This window comes from Phoca vitulina, unplaced genomic scaffold, assembly GCF_004348235.1.
Source record: "Phoca vitulina isolate PV1807 unplaced genomic scaffold, GSC_HSeal_1.0 scaffold1, whole genome shotgun sequence".
In the NCBI taxonomy this organism is placed as follows: domain Eukaryota; kingdom Metazoa; phylum Chordata; class Mammalia; order Carnivora; family Phocidae; genus Phoca; species Phoca vitulina.
Window position 1 is genome coordinate 52,757,327 of NW_022589704.1, and position 21,847 is coordinate 52,779,173.

At 36.5% G+C, this 21,847-nt stretch overlaps 1 protein-coding gene across 1 annotated transcript in view; it reads left to right on the forward strand.

Annotated features, from left to right (window-relative positions):
• ZNF385B (zinc finger protein 385B) overlaps nt 1–21,847 on the forward strand; it is a 384,484-nt gene that overhangs the window by 78,792 nt on the left and 283,845 nt on the right. Inside the window, 2 exon segments of the mRNA XM_032407112.1 lie at nt 8,009–8,160; nt 8,850–9,167. Coding sequence (XP_032263003.1) covers nt 8,852–9,167 — 316 coding nt within the window. The 5' untranslated portion in view covers nt 8,009–8,160; nt 8,850–8,851.

The following is a 21,847-nucleotide window of genomic DNA, read 5'->3' on the forward strand; positions in this document are numbered from 1 at the left end:
TAGTGTTCAAGGTTGCACTCCTGCCCTGGCAATGCTGTAGGAAGAACAGGGCTGCACCATCTGCCCTTGCCGAGGTCTTCATGATTTGAAGCTTTCTTCCCTGTGTTCTGCTACTGTTTTAGGCAGGGCAGAGGGCAAATGGAATCCAGACTTCCTCCCTACAAAAAAGACTGCATAGCCCAGTCAATAAGCACTGCTCTCTCATAGCTAGAGGTATACCTCATGTACCTTTTGATACAACTCTGGAAGCCAAGTATTATAGTCAATAATAGCCTAAGGGTAAAACCTAATACATCAGTAAAAATAACTTTTGAGATATGGAAGCAGAAAATATTATCATATTATGAGTTTCAGTATTATTTAATTATTTCCCTTTGAGGTAATGATTTTGAGGTAGCAAAGCTAGCCTTTTGCTTTTACTTCATTCTCAGAAGATGAGGAGAATTCCTAAATGGGATTTTCTTTTTTGTAGAAAGGTTCATGTCTTAATGGAATTAAAGAAATAAAAACTAAATATACTGCTTCAAGGTTATTTGTGTAATACCATGAAAGCTAGTACACCACAAAATTCTACAGAAATTAGAATTCTAATCTGATTTCTATCTCAACATTATTAAACTGTTTATAAATATTTGTACCTCAAAATAAGCATATGTTTCCTGTATAGCTCTACAGCTAGTGCTAGGTTTAGCTGTCAATCAATTTCTCTATATAACTAAATGAAAAATTTTAGTTTTTTTTTCATCTAAAATTGACAGCTTTCACAATTAACATTGATTATGGCAACATTTTGTTCTTGTAATAAGAAACACATTTTTCCTTCTACTGATAGAATCTCAATGTATTAAGCATATAAGATATTTTCAACCCTAGTATTATCTGAAATGCACATATATATTTGAAATTTATATTCTGACAGAATAAAATATATTTCTTGTTACTGTTATTGACATCGTTGTACTGTTTGTGTATGATGGTAATTTGGACCACTCAGAAGATCAAAGGTGCCAAAAAAGACATTTGTCTTTCTTAGACATTTGACTGTTTAGCCTTCTTAAGGTCAAGATTTAGAATCTATAATAATGAATTAGAATAAAACAACCTTGTTTTATTTACATTTAGGTAACTCAAATGTCCTACCCTATTTACCCATCACATTACCTAACTCAAAATAGTTCAAATCTCTACCCTACTCGATGCAAGAATTTCAATATTTTACCAACTTGCCCTTCTTACATACTTTTTTTGATTCCCTAAGATATCCTAGGCCGGTAGTTATTCAACATCTTAAGTAACTGCCTGGTTCTAGGCCACTGCACTTTTTTTTTTTTTTTTTTTTTTTGCCAGTCCCTAATATCCTTCAGCACTGTGCTGCATCTACCTGTATGGCTTTACCCCAGGTGCCATTCCAGACACTTGCACAATTCCCCACATTAGTAGAAAGATCAGCTGTGATATTTGCATGATTTCACTAATAGCTTTGGGTCTAAAAAAAATAAAAGGAAGTACAAGTGGAGAATCACACAGTTGTTATAAGATACAGAGGTTCTCTAAATTCATAGACCAAAGCCCTCCATAAGCATTCTCTATTATGCAGAGTCTTCTCTGTCCAGTCTCAGTCCTATCTATCTGATTCAGGGATCAGTTTACCTCCTAACAGAGGGAATGTCTGGAACAAACCTCTCATACCTGGATCACGGGTCCCTTGTTCCTCGGGCACCAGAGACAATGACAGGTTCATCCCTTTCTGTGTCTACATCCTACCCCTGTCAATCTTTTGGTAAGACTGATAGTAGAAAAGTCTCTTCCTTTTGTGGTAATCCTATACCCATCCAGAGAGGTGTGGTCTTTCTTTAGCTCCAAAGATAATTCAGAACAACATTAGTACCTTCCCCAAAGTTGGGTTTATTAATCTGGAATGACCCCAAATATAGGGCTTATACAGGAAAGTCCAATTTGAGCTTCAGCAATCCCAGGCCTTTCTTCTTTCTAAGGTAAGATGCATTCATGTCCTTTCTGTGGCTTCCAGTCACTGATCTCTGGTGGGTTTTTGCTTGAACAAGAAAACACATTCATCTAGTATCTGACCAAAACTTTCAGGGACAATACAATTTAAATCCACTTACAGGAAAGAAATATTTTGTGAAAGAAAAGATAATTTGCAGAGATGCAGCTGTGCCACAGTGAAGACAACCTTTTATATGATTATGAAAAGCAGATTAAGCTCTTTGGAGCCATATTATCTCCAGAGTCTCCATTATAGAGTAGAGTCCATGCTTTACCTACACCTCTTCACATAATCAAAAGATCAGAAGACCTTCCAGGATGTTTTCTCCAAAACAAAGGAGTAATGTGCCCCCAAAACTGAATTCAGATCTTTTTCTCAAAGGAAACAAACTGCAAGAAGCATTTAAATGTCGGTTTTTCTTATTCAGTAATTAGTGTCAAAATCTCTTAGGATTCACATTAGGCCAGAGAACCCCTTTACAGTCTGTTTCACTAGCACTCAGCAAAGTGCCAGTAGGTGATCAGAAAAAAAACAAAACAAAACCTGAGATTGATGAACTGTCTAGTGAAATCGAATACTAAACAGTAAATTCAATCCAGTGTAATAAAACTAACATGCTGTAGAAGTATGCTGAGTACTTTGGGAACTGTTATGCAAAGAATTCTCCACAGTCACTCTCACGAACAATGAGCAGCGGAATGATTGCTTCTTCTGGTTTATTTAAAGCTTTTTATTTTATTCATTTCTTTATTTTATTCATTCCTTTGGCCACCATAGGGCCAAAGATAGTGTGTTATATATAGTCGATGTTTAATAAATAATTGTCTAGTTGAATTGAACTAATTATAGCCTCCCTTATCTGGATCCTATTATGAAATAAATACTGAAATATTCCACAAAATGACCAGACTGTACTGCTGGCCTCTTAATTTTCCCTGAAACTCTGTATTTGGGGGAAGAGTGTTGTTTGTAGTCTGGTGCCCAAGAACTCAGCTGTTTACCGTCCTTTAAAATAGGACTTTTAGAATCAGTGTCAGAGTCCTGAGTCTTCCCCATTTGTGTTTTTATCTTGCCCAACCCTTTCCTCTATACCCAGTGCTCCATTCTCTGCAAAAGTTGAGGAGCAAGCAGAGGTCATTATGGATGTTGGCACAAGTGTGCTCATGTTAGTTTGTGACCTACCCCCCAGGAGAATTTGAACTTTAAATTTTGTTTTCAGTTAAGGAATGAAGGAGTTTGCCCTAAATAATTGGGATTTTAGTTTGCAATTGAGTGGTTGTATTTTTTTTTCCTTTTGGGAGTACCTGGTTACTACTGTTTTTGAAACCTCAAGATGCAAACAGCTGTGTACTCAGCCCACCTGTAAGCTGAAATTATTGGAAAACATTGACCTTGGTTACTGTGTTCACAACCCATGCTACACACCACACATACAAACAATGCATTCATTCATTCAGCAAATATTTATTGAGTGCCTACTTTGGACTAAACACAGTCTTAGATGCTGGGGATACAAAGACTAACAAAGCCCAGTTCTTAACCTCAAGGAGCTTGAAATCTAGCAAGGAAGAAAAATGCAGACTTTTCCGCAGCATTTATCACACTTGGTTATAACTTCCTGTTTTCTCCTCTGTATTTCTCATTAGACTATGGAGTCCCTTCAGGTTTGCATCTCATCTACCCTGTTTGCTATTGTTTCCCTAGCATCAAGTCCTCTGCCTAGATAGTCAATCAACTTGAGGGCACAACTAAAATTGTGTAAATATAATAAAACTATATGAATAATTAAAATGGTACTATAAGGGTTGGGTTCCAGGCTTGCTATGCAAAGACAATGCTTCAGGAGTGCAGTGGTAGAGGAGACCCTGGCAAAAGGAGCATCACGAGGACTTCAAGAAAAATGAGGAGTGAGGAGAGGACCAGGTTAGATTTGGCAATTAGGAAGTGTTATAGTGACTTTTCAAAGAGAAGGACTAAATTTGGGAAAGGGTTATGATCCAGTTTGTTATAGGTTGGGAATGAATGAGAATTGGATAAAATTGATTGATTTGAGTTGGAAAATGAGATAATCCATGGGGTGGGACAGAGTCTTTCATACTTATATAGAAGTGAGGAAATCTCCTCCCATGTTCTCTATCTGCTGTGGCAACTTTGTGTAAAGGAATGTATTCTCCACATGCATAATGGGGATGTCTTTACCTCTGAATCAGTTTCCTGATTTATCATAATTATTATAATAAATTTTCTATTTATCATAAAAAGCAATTGGATAACTACACAGGTCAGAGCCAGGCCTAAGAGAAAGTTAGGTATAAAAGTTTCCTGATGTACCACATCCTGGTCATTTAAAAGTCACTCCTTTAGATAGTCACTGACTATCCTGTCAGTTCTTTTCCTCAAAAGTAGCAACTCAAGGACCAACCTTCTCATTCCTCGACCTGTTCCCAAATATCTTATTCTTTCATGGATGTTAAATGATTGGCCATCTAATCTGTTAAAATCATACAAACAGAGCATAGAATACCTGAACTGGTTCTGGCTTCTCTTACCCTCCAATAAGTTTGCATGGCATTCCAAAGCAGAGTGCTGCCCACTGCTCAGTTTAAAACTGGATACCCCTGAAGGTCCTTTTGCCCTATGTAAGTGAAACATGTAATTTAAGATAGTCTGATTTAAAAAAACCTTTAAGATAGAAAGTGAGATTTTTCTTTCTTCTTCCACTTAAACTCACAGTTACCTTCCCCTTAGCCAGTAAATTGACATTATAAATATCACTGCCACATATTATAAGCCTAGAAATTATATCATCTCAGGCCAAAAGTGAATGTTGAGATTCTGATATCTTGCCTCTCTACCACATCTAAGTCTTTTTCTCAAGACTTCTGGAATGAAATATATTCTGGTTGAAAGTGGCTCTTAACAGGAGCTGCAGATATTTTTCCCAAGAGGGGAAAAGTGTGAAGCCAGAGCTAGGACTAATAAATCGGGACATGGCAGACAGACTGCACCCTATCTGCTAGGCAATGCATCCTTCCTGGAGTGGCCCATGAATGTGGTGTTGGAGGCTTAGGGGATCATCTGTAAGTGAGAATAACTCTGAGAGAAAGTAAAATAGGGATAAAGATTATGAAGGATGCTGGTATTCTGAAGAAGTTTAGAAGAATTCTAAAATGGCCATTCATTTCATTTTAAAGGTTTCTTTCTTACTAGTTAAAATAATGTATATTTAAATAAGTCTAAAGCATAATGTATTTCTAAGACAAATGGCAATCAGAAAGTCACAGGTAAGCTGGTTTTATCCTTTATAAGATAATACAAAGAAGTCATTTTTTAGATTTCACGTTTAAAATGGAACATTGTGATGTAGGTCTTATTTCTGTGAAACATCATATGTTAATTGACAACATGGGCAAGGCCAGCCACCTCCAAGTTGGGTTAAATTTTCAGATGAAAGTGTCATCAGTCCTTAGCTGAGTCAAGGATTTTGGTTACTGGGGTTGAAATATAACACTTAGATTTCAATGATTCACTGAGTTGGTATCTGACCTAGCCTTGCAAGGTTAGAAATGATTGGTTTTCCTTATGTTTTACAATGTATTAGTTTTCTAGATAGGGCATAATATATTAACGATGAGCTCATTTTAAAATTATTTCTATCAGTTCAGTTAATTCTTATGATAAATTTTAATATTTTGAGAGGACACAAAGTATAGTATGTTTGAACATAACTTTTATATGTCACTGATATTTTTTAAAGTTTTATGAGAAAAATGGCTTTGTGATACCATAATGTTTTAGATTTAGGGAATACAAGCAAAAATATTGATGTGTATGCAGTTAAATCACATTTTAAGTGTAACTGAATTATTTTCTGTAACTCAGCTATGGGAATTGCTTAAACCTGATTTATGTATAATTTGAGTAAATTTAAAAATAAATTTTGTGAAATAGAGTTCCTTAAAATGGTGACATCAGGATAAAATATTTATGGGACAAATAGGTTTTACATATCAAAATTAGCAATTTTCTTTTTTTTTAAGATTTTATTTATTGAGAGAGAGAGAGAGAGAGGAAGCATGAGCAGGGGGAGGGGGAGAGGGAGAAACAGGTTCCCCACTGAGCAGGGAGCCCGATGGGGTGCTCGATCCTAGAACCCCAGGATCATGATCTGAGCCAAAGGCAGATGCTTAACCGACTGGTCCACCCAGGCACCCCAAAAGTAGTAATATTCTAACAACTCACTGAAGGTTAGGATTTAGCCTACAGTATAATGCACGATGGCTGTTTGCCATAGGGTGTATGGGTATAAATAAGTTCTTTTTGGCACACTGTATACACAGAATCAACTTCTATCTTTATGGTCATACCCTGTGCTATAACTCATTTTCTGATTTTTAAATATTCAAGAGGTGAACACTCCAAATATGGACTAGTCTGTAGATGCTCCTTCCTTTTCACAGAGCTCTAAGTCAACTTGAATCAACAGAACTACTCAAAGCCAATGTCCTTCCACCTCTTGAGTTATTCCCATAGGCAAGAATCCCTCACAAGCCATAATCCTTTCTTTATCTGAATTCTTCATCCCTCATGGCACAGTATTGTTCACCTCAGCCAATTCTTTCTCATGCATACTCCTTTTCCCTTAGTTTTTACCCAATTATTGCATGAATATTGTTCTCTTCTTTCTTCTATGAGAGTGTCTTTTTAGTTGAGAAGCAAAAGCATTGCCATAATCACACTGAGAAGTATGTGCAAGATAATAGAAAATATATTTGGTCTCTGCCCCCAGTTTCTGGTACAGAGCTTTTCCTAAAACCTTTATAATTTCCTAAGTGATAAGAACACTAGGAACATCTTTTGTTCTGATATTTGGTCTTTGACCCTGGTTCCTGACACAGGACTCCTGAAACCCTTGTAATTTCCTGAGTGATAGGAATATCTTTTTGTCCGAATGAGGCAACTCTGGGTGGGCTTCTGGGTGGTTCTTACATAAGGGCTGGCCACCAAGCCATGATTAGGAGCTTGGACTTTTCAGCCCTATCCTTGATTCTCTTGAAAAGGAGAGGGGCTGAAAATAGAGTAAATGATCAATCATGCCAACTTGATGAAACTTCCATAAAATCCCAAAAGAACAGGTTCAGAGAGCTTCTAGGTTCATGAACATTGGAGGTGCTGGGAGAGTGGTGCACCCAGAGAGGTCATGGAAGCTCCAAGCCCTTCCCACATACCTTGCCCTATGCATCTCTTCTATTTGGATGTTCATCTGTATTCTTTATTATATCCTTTTACTAATAAACCGGGGGATAATAAGTAAACTGTTTTCCTGTGTTTTATAACCACCCTAGCAAATTAATCGAACCCAAGGAGGGGGTTGTTGGAACCTCCGCTATAGAGTGGGTTGGTCAGAAGCACAGTGAAAGGCTGGGCTTGGGAGGTGTCTGAAGTGTGTGTGTGTGTGTGTGTGTGTGTGTGGTGGGGAGACAGTCTTGTGGGATTGAGCCCTTAACCTGTGGAATCTGATGCTATCTCTGGGTACACAGTGTCAAAATTGAGTTATGCTGAAGAACACCCAGCTCGTGTCACAGAGGATTGCTTGGCTTGGGGAAAAAACCTCCATACATTTGGTGACCAGAAGGGTCAGAAGTGAAGTGTTCTGTGTGACCAGTAAAGTGACTTTCCTCCTTAGGAAGGAAAAAATCTGAGTTTTTCTAATAAAGTATAAAAATGCTGGTAATAGTGGTATTAAATAAAATCTAAAAGTTACATATGTTAAAGTGGAACTGAGAAAATAAAAAGCCAAGGCCATCTCCTTCCCTGAAAAGTCTCCTTTAAAATCTTCCCTGAAGTTATAATCAATCACTATGCCCTTATCTAACTAAATGAAGGAAAAAATCAGCACTTAAAAATAAACAAAAATTATATCTTAGTCCTCTTTACTCTTTTTCTATTTTTCAATTCCTAGTTTACCATTTACTGTATTTCTTTTATTTTTTATTTCAGATGTTCTGCATTTCAACCTCATCAAAAATTAAATTGATATTTATGGGCTAATCTGGAAACCTAAATACAGTTTGTTTCACTACAACTATAAGAAAATATGTTCAAATTCCCATTGGCTGACTTATAAAGGGGCTTCTGGAACACAACTTTATGTAAGTTGCAGACATACTGTGTTTTAATCTTTGTTAATTCACCTCCTCCATGGGTTAAGGCATAGGTCTATTGGCAGGTGTGCATGTATTATATATACCTTTGTGTGTATACCCTTTTTCACAATTCTGGGTTCATAACATTTATTCTTTCCTTCAATAGGTATTTAAATGCCTATCATGTAAAAAGTACAATTCTAGGCCTAAGGGACATCCAGAAATGAGGTTACTGCCCTCATAGAGCTCATACTCTATCAGAGAAACACATTAACCAAATTGCACAAATACATATGACATGCATACGGTGAGGGATGCTCTGAAGGGAGGTCATATAGCACTATGGGAGCATGTAACTAGGGATCCGCCTTGGCTCCAGGTCAGACGGGTTGCCCGGAGAGGGTAGTACTCCAGGTAAGATCTAAAGGGTGGGCAGGAGTTAGAAAGGGCAAAAGAATCTGGAGGTGGAGGGAGGGTGGGGCGAGGATAAAGGAGGAAGTACTCCAGACAGAGGAAACATGTTCAAAGACCATATTTGCTCAGGTAGTTTTGATAAGTTTTTCAAAGAGTGTCCACTGAGTAGCTAGAAGACTTTTAGCTTATCCTAAATCATGAAAATAGTTTGTAATCATACTAGAAAATCAGAAAGCATGTATTTCACAAGCACCTGTACTTTTTTTTTTTTTTTTTTTTAGGTATGAAGTACTCATTAAGCCCTAACAATTACCCTGAAGATGGTATTATGAATATGGCAACTTTTCTACGGGGCTTTGAAGAAAAGGGGATAAAGAATGACAGGCCTGAGGACCAGTTGAGTAAAGAGAAAAAGAAAATTCTTTTCTCCTTCTGTGAGGTGTGCAACATCCAGCTAAACTCTGCAGCCCAGGCCCAAGTCCATTACAATGGCAAATCCCATCGCAAACGAGTCAAGCAGCTGAGTGATGGGCAGCCCCCGCCGCCGGCTCAGGGCTCAGGGCAGCTCCTGGCCAGCCCCAGCACCAACACCAGCGCAGGTAGGTGCGAGCGCCCAGGGCTCCATGAGCTGCTGGGAGAAATGCCGCTGTTCTAGAAAAGGAAGGCTTTGGAGCAAGATATCTTTCACTGTAGAGCTACCAGCACGCTAATACGTATTCTTTTCCCTACAGTTAATTCCAAGAGCTGTTGGTTAATTCTGGGTGTGTGTGTGCCTGTATAAGAAATTCATATATATTATATTAGAATCAAACATTATACACACACACACACACACACACACACACACACACAATGTTGTGTATTGGATCGTAGACTTGGTCCTGTCTCCCCATAGGGTGTGAACATTTCGTAATGTATTTTGAAATGTATTTAAAATAGATCAGTGATGTCAGTTTTTTGTTCCCCCTCTCTGCAAAATTAGGCTTTCTTGGGTTTTCTTCATCTGCTTTCTATAGGGTAGTGTACTCCTTGATAGTATATAAAAAGCGACAGCTTTATTTATAACACCCCGTGATGCAGGAAGGGAGCATTACTCCTGAGCGGTGGACAGGCTATATTCCTTTAGGGAGTCGGCAGCAGTGCGCCGGTGGGGTTCTAACAACAGGAGCGGGCATCGCCAAAACCAACCGGGCTTACCTCTGAGTCTGGCCCCGGTGCCAGCACCTTCTCGCCTCCTCTCTCATCTCTCACCCTGTCCTGTGGGTGGGTAGAAGCAGAAGCTTAGAAATTGTCACATTTCCTGCATCTGCCCTGAATCTGAGAAATAGTCTTTCAAATTCTTTATCTTATCCTTGGGCAGCCCTTCCTCCTCCCCATTGCTGGTCATTGGGTATCTCCACTAGGACACAACTAAAGAAGATGTGAAATTTACTGCGATCCGGGGTGAAAATTTCTACAAATAGGGGGTGTCCTACCCAGGTGTACGTGGGAGATCAAGAGAAGCCTCCTTCTGAATGTGGTGGAAGAGCTCCAGATTCCACTCTAGCAGACCCTGGGAGCGAGGCTTCACCATGGAGCGCGATGCTGCAGAGAAGCCATTTGTTGAAATTTTACTTGGGGCTGGTACATGGTTTTTGATTTTGTGAAGTTATGCCATGACCCATATTAAGCTCTAGTGAAAATTGTGTGTGTGCTGTGAAGAAATAATTCTTGCATTTCAAGCTAAACCTAACTGCTTTTTACTCGATGTGTGATTTAATTTCATTAAACTATTTTCCCCAGTCAGTAGTTACTTAGCATGCTGTGGAAGAACTTAAAGGAACTTCGAGGTTATAAGATACACATTTATTATAAGAGTGAAAACTTACTTCCCTATTTTGTCTTTATTTATTATGATGATAATGTAAATATTCACAGATGCATTAATGTATCTGTATATACATGGTAAGATAGAGTTGGTGTCAGGTTAAAAACTCATTTATTGTTTTATATCTGAATCAGAGAGCAAATAGTCTTGAGTAAAGGTATGAATTGTATCTGTCAGAGCCTAAATATGTATGTCTAGATGGAGGTTAACCTGTAACTTCTAATTAGTGAGATGAGTGGCTAACATTAACTGATCATATTTTATGGGCCATTTTCTGGTCTTTTCTGGGAATTTTCTCCTTTAATCCTTTCATCAACCCTGAGGTAGGAACTATGATTATCCCTAATTTGCAGACTAGGAATGGAGCACAGAGAGATAAAATAATTTGTCTAGGTTATATTGCATGGAAATGGCAGATCTAGAATTCCAAACATATTTAATTAGTTAATAGTGAAGCCATTATTCTTTGTCACTACTTTGCTGCTATTTTCTGCCATGCAGTAACACTCAGGTTAAATTCAGACCCGTGTGCTATAATATATTTGTGGTCACAAATTGTTGCTCTCATGGTGAACTATCTCCCTTTGATGGGTTTTGAAAATAGACATATAAAGCTCCAACTCATGAGTTTCTCCATGCTAATGAAATTAGATGACATAAATTTAGCTAAGACATACACAGAATATTATGGATATATTCTACAAGTAAAATATAGCTCATCATCTAGTATAAGGCAATATTAATATATAGGAAAAATGGGTACAAAATGAGTCAGCTTTTCAAGTTGTACATTAGATATAAAGGACAACTTTCATACACTGATAATATAGTCAATTATCCATTGTCAAAAGATGGATTTAGCATATGATGAAAGCAAGTCACTTAATCTCTGAAAGTGGTTAACATTAATTCTCCCATTTGAAAAAAAAGTGGGTATAACAGTGTCTTTTTCTCTTAGACATAGATGTATGTACAAAGATGATCATGACATGATTTATAATTCCAAAATATTAAGTGTATCCCGAATGTCCAATAGGAGAAAGGTTGAATACCTTAAAGTACATTTATAAGATGAGCGATAGAAACTAGAGTCATTAAAAATTGAATTTCTGAAGAATACCTAATGACAGGGGAATCTGTCCATGATATCATGCTAATTGAAACAGCAGGAAGTAAGGTGGAATATACCGTAGTGCTATGTGTACATGTGCACTTATCTACTGCTTAGGCTCAACTTACCGAGAAGCAAGACTGACATGGTTTTATTTTTTCCAGTCACTTTCTTCAGTTTTGATCTATCAAACGTCTGTTTCCTGCTGCGTAGCAGTTCCCTTAACACTTTCTCAGCCCATAACTTCTCACTTTTGTATATTGAGAGGGACTTTGATTTAAATGACTCAGCTCTATTTATAAAAACATCCATGTCAGAGCCAAATTAAGATTTGGCTAGATAGACCCTGGAGTTGAGAGTAGAGGATGGGATGCAGTTAGCTCTCAGCTTCCCCTGCTTCAGCCTGCCCTTCTGCCCATGGAGGGATGGAGGGGTGGAAGTGGCCTTATCTTACAGCCTAGGCAAGATTGCAATGCTGTTCTTGATAGGAGATTGCTATTCTGGTGGTCTCTGGGTCACAAGTGCTCCTGGCAGAGCCTGTGGATGAAGAACTCCACCAAAATGTCCCTCAGGCATTGGGAGTCCCTGAGATTTAGTTGTATCTCAATTTACCCCCACTTTGTAGCAAAACACCCTTCCTCAATTGTGTATGCCTCTTTCTCCCACATTGTGGCAGTCCTGGGCAAGATTGTGTCTATTCTTATCTATGTATTTATCAACTCTTAGGGCTTGAGGGAATGCACAGAATACATCTAACAACTAACATTCTGGAGCTGTTGGGGCATGGGCAGGTAGAAGTGGAGTGGGGTGTGAGGGTCTCCTCCACATTTCTCTTCCTGCTCAGGTAGCACAGGGGAGACTGGGAAGTCCACTGACAAAGTAGGTACTTAATCAAGGAAAAAAATGCCAATCTTCCCTTTTTGCCCATTGCTTGGCTTTATGGAGTGTTATGGGCTGAATTGTGCCCCCCCCACCCCCCCCACAGAAAGGGATATGTTGGAGTCCTAATCCTCAGTACTTCAGAATGTAACCGTATTTGTAGGTAGAGCCTTTGCAAAGTAAATTAAGTTAAAATGAAGTCATTAGAGTTAGGTTGACCCTAAATCAATATGACTGATAGCCTTATAAAAAGGGGAAATTTAGACATACAGACACACAAAAAGAAAAGATGAGGTAGACACACAGGAAGAGGACAGCCATTTACAAACCAAGGAGAGAGATTTGGAACCAGTCCTTCTCTCAGAGTCCCCAGAGGGAACCAACCATGCCACACTTTGATCTTGGACTGCCAGCCTCCAGAACTGTGACTGATATATCTTTACCCAGTTTGTGGTGCTTTTGTTTCAGCAGCCCTAGCAGACTTATACACAGAGAAAAATGGTATCCCATCTTCCCCACAAAGGAGAAAAGTTGTGGTAGTAGAGATAAACTTCCCAAGAACTGTCAGTTTCAGAGGTAACTTTCCTTCTTCTCTGTCAGCCTTATTATAGAGTAGGGGTTGGTAAGGGTGGGAGTGGGGTCCACAGCATGGTGGTTGAGACTTAAGCCATTTCTCTGAATAAGAAGTGACTGACCTCTAACCACTGGCAGTTCTTTAAACTAAGCTTAGAATTCAAAACCTTTAAATCTCAGCTTCTGGAAGAACAGGAGGACTCTTGTTCTATTCATGCCTGCAACTGACTAGATGAGGCCCACCCACATCAGGGAGAGCAATCTGCTTTACTCAGTCTATAGATTTAAATTTAAAATTCATCCAAAACAAACTCACAGAAACACCCAGACAGAATTCAGAGTAACCAAATATCTGGGCACCCCATGGCCCAGTCAAGGTTTGACACATAAATTTAATCCTCACACTGTCATTTTCCCCTTAAGTTTTATAAATCATATTTGATGATTGAAACAAAAATTATAACCATCTGATACTCAAGACAATGATATTTAAAAGTGGGGAACTTCAAGGGACCCAAATGGTAGTAAGGTATCAGTACTTCATTTGAAGTATTTAAATGGTGGTGCCAGGAGATTGTGATAAGTATGTATATTGTAATACCCATAGCAACTACTCTGAAAACTTTACAAAGAGAAACAATCAAAAATAATATAAATAAATCAAGATGGAATACTACTAAAATTTTCAAGTAACTCACAGAATAAGAAAAGATAAACATAGAAATGAGAACGAGAGGAAACAAATAGAAAACAAATAATAAAACGACAGACTTAAGTAATAACATATTGATTACCTTACATGTAAATGGTCCAAATACAACAATCAAAAGACAGAGATTTTCAGAGCAGATTCAAAAAATGACCCAGTTATATACTGCCAACAAGAAACTCACTGCACAGTCAATGATATATATAGGTTGAAAGTAAAAGGATGGAAAAGAATATGCCTTGCAAACAGTCATAAAAATAAAAAAGGCATGAGTATCTATATTAATATTTGATAAGACAGACTTCAGAACAAAGAATATTATTAGAGACAAAGACATTGTGCTATGATAAAAAGTCCAATCCACCAGGAAGAAGGAATACATAATGATTCTAAATGTTCATGTATCAATTACAGTTGAGGACTTCAGTAATTCTCTCTCAGCAACTGATAATATTACTAGACCAAAAAGTCATCAAGGATATAGAAGATCTAAACAATATAATAAGCCAACAGGATTTAACTAATTTATTTAGAACTCCACCCAACAGCAGTAGAACATATATATATATATTTTTTTTTTTTTTCAAATGTCCATGGAACATTCACTGAGAGGCCATATTCCAGGCCATAAGAGATACCTTAACACATTTAAAGGAATTGTAATCATACACAATATGATTACAGTATGTCTGTGATCATAATGACGTTAAACTAGAAAACAATAGAAAACCAACAGGAAAATAACATATCTCTTAAATAACCTGTGAATCAAAGAATAAAGCTCAAAGGAAAGAAAAAATACGTCAAACTAGATGAAAATAGAAAACAGCATATCAATATAGGTGGGATGTAACTAAAACAGTAGAGAAGAAAATTTATATCACTAAATGCTTATAGTTGAAATAAGAAAAAGTCTCCAATAAATAAGTCTCTGCATTAAGAAGCTAGAAGAGAAAAAATAAACCCAAACCAAGCAGAAGGAAGAAAATAATAAAGTTCAAGTGCAGAAATATCTGGTGTTGAAAATAGGAAAACAATAGAGAAAAATCAATGAAAAAAAAAAGCTGGTTCTTTGGGGAAAAAATCAATGAAATTTATAAGACTCTAGCAAGACTGACAAAGATTAAAAAGAAAGAAGACAAAAATGATATAGGTGATAACACTACAGAACTTACCACAATTAAAAATATAATAAGCAAATACTATAAACTTATATTCAGAAATTTGATAACTTAGAAGAATGCATAATAAAGCTCCCCAAAAAGAAATTTCTAGACCCACAGGGTTTTACTAGAGAATTGTGCCAAGCATTTAAAGAACACCAATTTTATACATTTCTTCCAGAAAACAGAAGAGGAGGAAACACTCCCCAACTTATTTTATGAGGTTATTATTACTCTGCTACCAAAATCAGACGAAGACAATATATAAAAAGAAAGCTACAAACTAATCTCTCATGAACTTAGACTTAAAATTTCTCAATAAAATATAAACAAACTGAATCCAGTAATGTGTAAAGAGAATTTTACACCATGACCAAATTGGATTTAGTCCAGATTTGTAAAACTGGTTCAATATTTGAAAATCAATAATATAAAACATATCAACAGCTGAAGAAGAAAAATTGTATGATCATATCAATTGGTGAAGTAAAAGAATTTGAAAAAATTCAACACTCATTTGTGTTAAAAACTCTCAGCAAGTTAGGAACAGAGAGAAATTACCTCAGCTTAATAAAGAGCACTACAAAAAGCCTACAGCTAACATCATACTAAATGGTGAAAGACTGTATATGCTTTACCCTAAGATCAAGAGCAAAATAAGGGTGGACAATCTGGAAGAAATGGATGAATTCCTGGAAACATATAACCTCCCAAAATTGAATCAGAAAGAAATAGAAAATTTGAACAGACCAATTACCAGCAATGAAGTTGAAATAAAAAACACCCAACAAACAAAGGTCCAGGACCAGATGGCTTCACAGGTGGATTCTACTCAACATTTAAAGAAGAGTTAATACCTATTTTTCTCAAAATATTCCAAAAAATAGAAGAGGAAGGAAAACTTCCAAATTCATTCTACAAGACATGCATTGCCCTGATACCAAAACGAAATAAAAACACTACAAAAAGGGCCTACAGGCCAATATCCCTGATGAACATAGATGCAAAATCCTCAACAAAATTTTAGCAAACCAAATCCAATAATATGTCAAAAAAATCATTCACCATGATCAGTTGGGATTTATTCCTGGGTTGCAAGAGTGGTTCAATATTCAGAAATCAATCAATATGATACATCACATCAATGAAAGAAAGGATAAAAACCATAAGATCATTTTAATAGATGCATAAAAAGCATTTCACAATGTACAACGTCCATTCAAAATAATACCCTACATTTCTATACGCTAATAAAACCCTCAACAAAGTAGGTTTAGAGGGAACATACCTTGACATAATAAAGGCCATATATGAGGACACCTGAGTTGCTCAGTCGGTTTAGCATCTGCCTTTGGCTCAGTCGTAATCTCAGGGTCCTGGGATGGAGCCCTGTGTCAGGGCTCCCTGCTCAGCAGGGAGTCTGCTTTCCCTCTCCCTCTGCCCCTCCCCCCTGCTCGTTCTCTCTCAAATAAATAAATAAAATCTTTTTTTTAAGTAAAGGCCATATATGAAAAACCCTCGCCTAATATACTCAGCTGGGAAAAACTGAGAGCTTTCTTCCTAAGATCAGGAAGACAAAGAAATCTACTCTTACCACTTTTATTCAACATAGTACTGGAAGTCCTAGCCACAGCAATCAGACAAGCAAAAGAAATAAAGGTATCCAAATTTGTAAGGAAAAAGTAAAAATTTTCATTATTTGCAGATGACATGGTACTCTATATAGAAAACCCTGAAGACTCCACCAAAAAACTACTAGAACTAATAAATGAATTCAGGAAAGTCACAGAATACAAAATCAATGTACAGAAATACCTTACATTTCTATACACTAATAATGAAGCAACAGAAAGAAATTAAGAAATCAGTTCCATTTACAACTGCACAAAAAATAATAAAATATCTAGAAATAAACTTAACCAAGGAGGTGAAAGGCCTTTACTCTGAAAACACTGATGAAAGAAATGCAAGACAACACAAGCAAATGGAAAGATACTACATGCTCATGGATAGGAAGAACAAATATTGTTAAAATGTCCATACTGTCCAAAGCAATCTACAGATTTAATGCAATCCCTATCAAAATACCAATAGTATTTTTCACAGAACTAGAACAAATAATCCTAAAATTTGTGTGGAACCACAGAAGACCTCAAATAGCCAAGATAATCTTGGAAAAGAAAAAAAAAAGCTGGAGGTATCACAATTCCAGATTTCAAATTACACTGCAAAGATGTAGTGATCAAAACAGTATTGTACTGGCACAAAAATGGACATATAGACCAATGGAACAGGTTAGAAAGTCCAGAAACAAACCCGTGATTGTGTGATCAATTAGTCTTCCAAAAAAAGGCAAGAATATGCAATGGGAAAAAGATCTTCAACAAATAGTGTTGGGAAAACTGGACAGCACCATGCAAAAGAATGAAACTGGGCCACTTTCTTACACCATATACAAAAATAAACTTAAGATGGATTAAAGATGTAAATTGAGACCTGAAGCCATAAAAATCCTAGAAGAGAGCACAGGGAGTAATGTCTCTGACATCAGCCATAGCAACATTTTTCTAGATATGTCTCCTGAGGCAAGGGAAATAAAAGCAAAAATAAATTATTGGGAGTACATCAAAATAAAAAGCTCTTCTGCACAGTGGAGGAAACAGTCAACAAAAATAAAAGACAACATACTGAATGGGAGAAGATATTTGCAACCGACATCTCTGACATAGGGTTAGTATCCAAAATATATAAAGACCATATACAAGTCAACACCCAAACAACCTAATTAAAAAATGGGTAGAAGACATGAACAGACATTTCTCCAAAGAAGTCATGCAGATGGCCAACAGACACATGAAAGGATGCCCAACATCATTCATCATCAAGGAAATGCAAATCAGAACTACAATGAGATATCACCCTGTACCTGTCACAATGGTTAAAATCAGAAACACAAGAAACCACAAATGTTTGTGAGGATATGGAGAAAAAAAAGAACCCTCTTGAACTGTTGGGATGCAAACTGGTGCAGCCACTGTGGAAAACAGTATCTCCATACTGTTTCTCAAAAAGTTAAAAGTAGAACTACCCTATGATCCAGTAATCTCACTACTATGTATTTACCCGAAGAATATAAAAACACGAATTTAAAAGGTTATATGAACCCCTATATTTATTTACTATAGCCATCTTATGGAAACAGCCCAATTGTCTGTTGATAGATGAATGGCTAAAGAAGATATGGTGTATATATACAATGGAATATTATTCAGCCATAAAAAGGATGAAATCTTGCCATTTGCAACAACATGGAAGGAACTAGAGAGAATAATGCTAAGTAAAATAAGTCAGAGAAAGACAAGTACCATATGATCTCACTCATATGTGGAATTTAAGAAACAAAACAAATGAACAAAGGAAAAAAGAGAGACACAAACCAAGAAATAGTTTTTAGCTATAGAGAACAAACTGATGGTTACCAGAGGTGAGGTGGGCAAAGGGTTGGGTGAAATAGGTTGATGGGAATTAGAGAGTACACTTATCTTGATGAGCACTGAGCAATGTGTAGAATTGTTGAATGAGTATACTGTACACCTGAAACTAATATAACACTGTGTTAACTATACTGGAATTAAAATTTAAAAATTAAGAAAACTAAAAAATTTAAAAAGAGCAAGAGAAGAGTGTCCATTCTCATCTCTCTTATTTAACATAGTACTGGGAATCCTAGGAATATTGTTAAAATGGAATAAATAAATAAAAGGCTTACAAATTGGAAAGGAAGAAATAAGACTATCTCACTTCACAGATGACATGATCTGTTATCAATCACGAAGAATTTTTGAAAGAATTCCTAAAACTAATAAGTGAGTTTAGCAGGATTTCAGGATAGAGAATCAACACAGAAAAATCAATTGCATATTTATATACTAAAAATAAACATTTTTGGAAATGCATTGGAAACTGCAATTTAAAAACAGTATAATTTAAAATCACATCTAATAAAACAAAATACTTAGATATGCAGTTAGAAATATGCAGGATGTGCATGTTGAAAATTACAAAATATTGAGAAAATAAATCAAGACCTAAATAAATGGAGAGCCAGACCATATTCCTGACTTGGAAAACTCAGCATAGCTAAGATGTGAGTTCTAAATTAGTCCATAGGTTTTATGCAATTCCTATTAAAACCCCAGCAAGGCTTTTGGAGATATAGACAAGCTTATTTGAAATTTATATGGAAAAATGCAGGCTCTAGAATAGATAAAGTAATCTTGACAAAGAAGAATAAAGCAGGAAAAATTTCTACCCAATATCTAGGCTTACTATATAGCTAAAATTATCAAGACTATTATTTTAACAGGGATATAGGCACATAGATCAATGGAAAAAACTACAGAACCCAGAAATGGATCTACACACTTATGCTCAATTGATTTTTGATGAAGGTACAAAAGCATTTCAATGTAGGAAAGATAGCCTTTTCAATAAATGTTGCTGGTGCAACTGGACATCTATAGGTAAAAAAGAAAAAAAAAAAGAACTTTCACCTAAATTTATGCCATACACAAAAATTAAACCAGTGTGTCATAGATTTACATGTAATACATAAAAGTATAAAACTTTTAGGAAAAAAAAATAGAAGAAAATCTCTGGGACCTAAGGCTGAGCAAAGAGTTCTGACTTAACACCAAAAACATGATCCATAAGAGAAAAATTGATAAATTGGACTTCATGCAAAATTAAAAACTTTTGCTTTGCAAACTACCATGTGAAGAGGATGAAAATATAAGTTACAGATGGTAGAGAATATTTGTAAACCACATATTTAACATAGGACTAGTATCTAGAATATATAAAGAGCTCTCAAAACTCAACAGTAAAAAAAAAAAAAAATCCAATTGTGAAATAAGTAAAAGACAGGAAGACAAATTTCACTGAAAAAGATATACAGATGACAAATAAGTGCATGAAAAGGTGTTCAACATCATCAGTCATCAGGGAAATGAAAAATAAAATCACAATGAGATTTTAATATATATCTGTCAGAATGGCTAAAGCAAGAAATAGTGACAACACCAAGTGTTGGCAAAGATGGGGAGTAAATGGATCACTCATACATCGCTAATGGGAATGTAAAATCGTATAGCCACTCTAGAAAATAGTTGGGAAGTTTCTTATAAAACTAAACCTACATTTATTGTTCAACCCAGTAATTGTACTCTTGGAAATTTATTCCAGAGAAATGAAAAAAGTGTTCCCACAACAACCTGTATATGAATGCTTAGAGTAGCATTAATGGTAATAGCCAAAAACTATAAACAACTCTGTATTAGTTTCCTGAGGCTTCTGTAACAAATTACCACAAACTTGGTGGTCTAAAACAGTAGAAATTTATTCTCTCAAAGTTCTGGGGTCTAAATTGTTGAATCACTGTATTATACACCTGAAACTAAATAACTCTGTATGTTAACTATACTGGAATTAAAATTTTTAAAAATTTAAAAATAAATTAAAAAAACAAAAGTCTGAACTTTGGCAGGGCTGCATTAACCTCCAGGGGCACTAGAAAGAATCCATTCCTTATATCTTCCACTCCCTAGTGACTGCCCTGGCAATTCTGGGCTTGTGGTTATATCACTCCAATCTCTGCCTCTGTTTTCACATCTTCTTCCCCTCTGTGTGGCTGTGTCCTCTCCTCTTTGGACTATTTCAAATCTCCCCCTACTTCTTTTATAGGGACACTCACTTGTAGATTTAGGAACCCCCGGATAATTCAAGGTGTTCTCCTCATCTCAAAATCCTTTTCTTACTTTGGCAAAGATCCTTTTTCCAAATAAGATAATGTTCCCAGGTTCACAGGATTTGATGTGGATATCTTTTGAGGGTGAAATGTTAAACTGTGATAAGCCATACATGGAATACTACTCTATAAAAAAAAGAAATGAACTATTGCTATACACAACAACTTGGATGAATCTCTAGGGAATTATGCAGAGTGAATGAAGTTAATCCTAAAGGTTTTTATACTGTATTATTCCATTGTGCAACATTTTAGAAATGACAAAATTTTAGGAATAGACAACAAATCAGTGGTTCTCAGGGGTTAGGGAAGGGGGAAGTTGTCAGGACGGAAGTGGGTATGATTATGAAAGGTCAACATAAGGGATCCTGTGGTGGTGGTTACATGAACCTACATAGGAGATACACACACACAAACACACAAAGGAATTCAAGTATAAGTGGGGAAATCTGAGTAAGATTGATAGATGGTATCCATGTCAACATCCAGACTGGGATATTATTCCATAATTTCACAAAATGTGTAATCAGTGGAAGCCAGAATGAGCTCAAGGGAACTCCTTATATTATTTTATACAACTGCCTGTGAATCTCTAATCATCTCAATAAAAATTACAGTTAAAAAATCTTAATAAAGGTGACCATCTAAAATACCCAGTCTTCTAGTAGCATTATCAGAGATGATAATGAGCACAAATTTGGGGATTTGGCTTTTTAAATAATATCAAGTGATTAATAAAACACAATTTCTTTTTCTTTTTTTTCTTTTTTAAAAATTTTATTATGTTAGTCACCATACAGTACATCATTAGTTTTTGATGTGGTGTTCCATGATTCATTGTTTGCGTATAACACCCAGTGCTTCATGCAGTACGTGCCCTCCTTAATACCCATCACCGGGCTAAACCATCCCCCCACCGCTCTCCCCTCTAAAACCCTCAGTTTGTTTCTCGGAGTCCATAGTCTCTCATGGTTCGTCTGCTGCTCCGATCCCCACCCCCTTCATTTTTCCCTTCCTTCTCCTAATGTCCTCCATGCTATTCCTTATGTTCCACAAATAAGTGAAACCATATGATAATTGACTTTCTCTGTTTGACTTATTTCACTTAGCATAATCTCCTCCAATCCCATCCATGTTGTTGTAAAAGTTGGGTATTCATCCTTTCTGATGG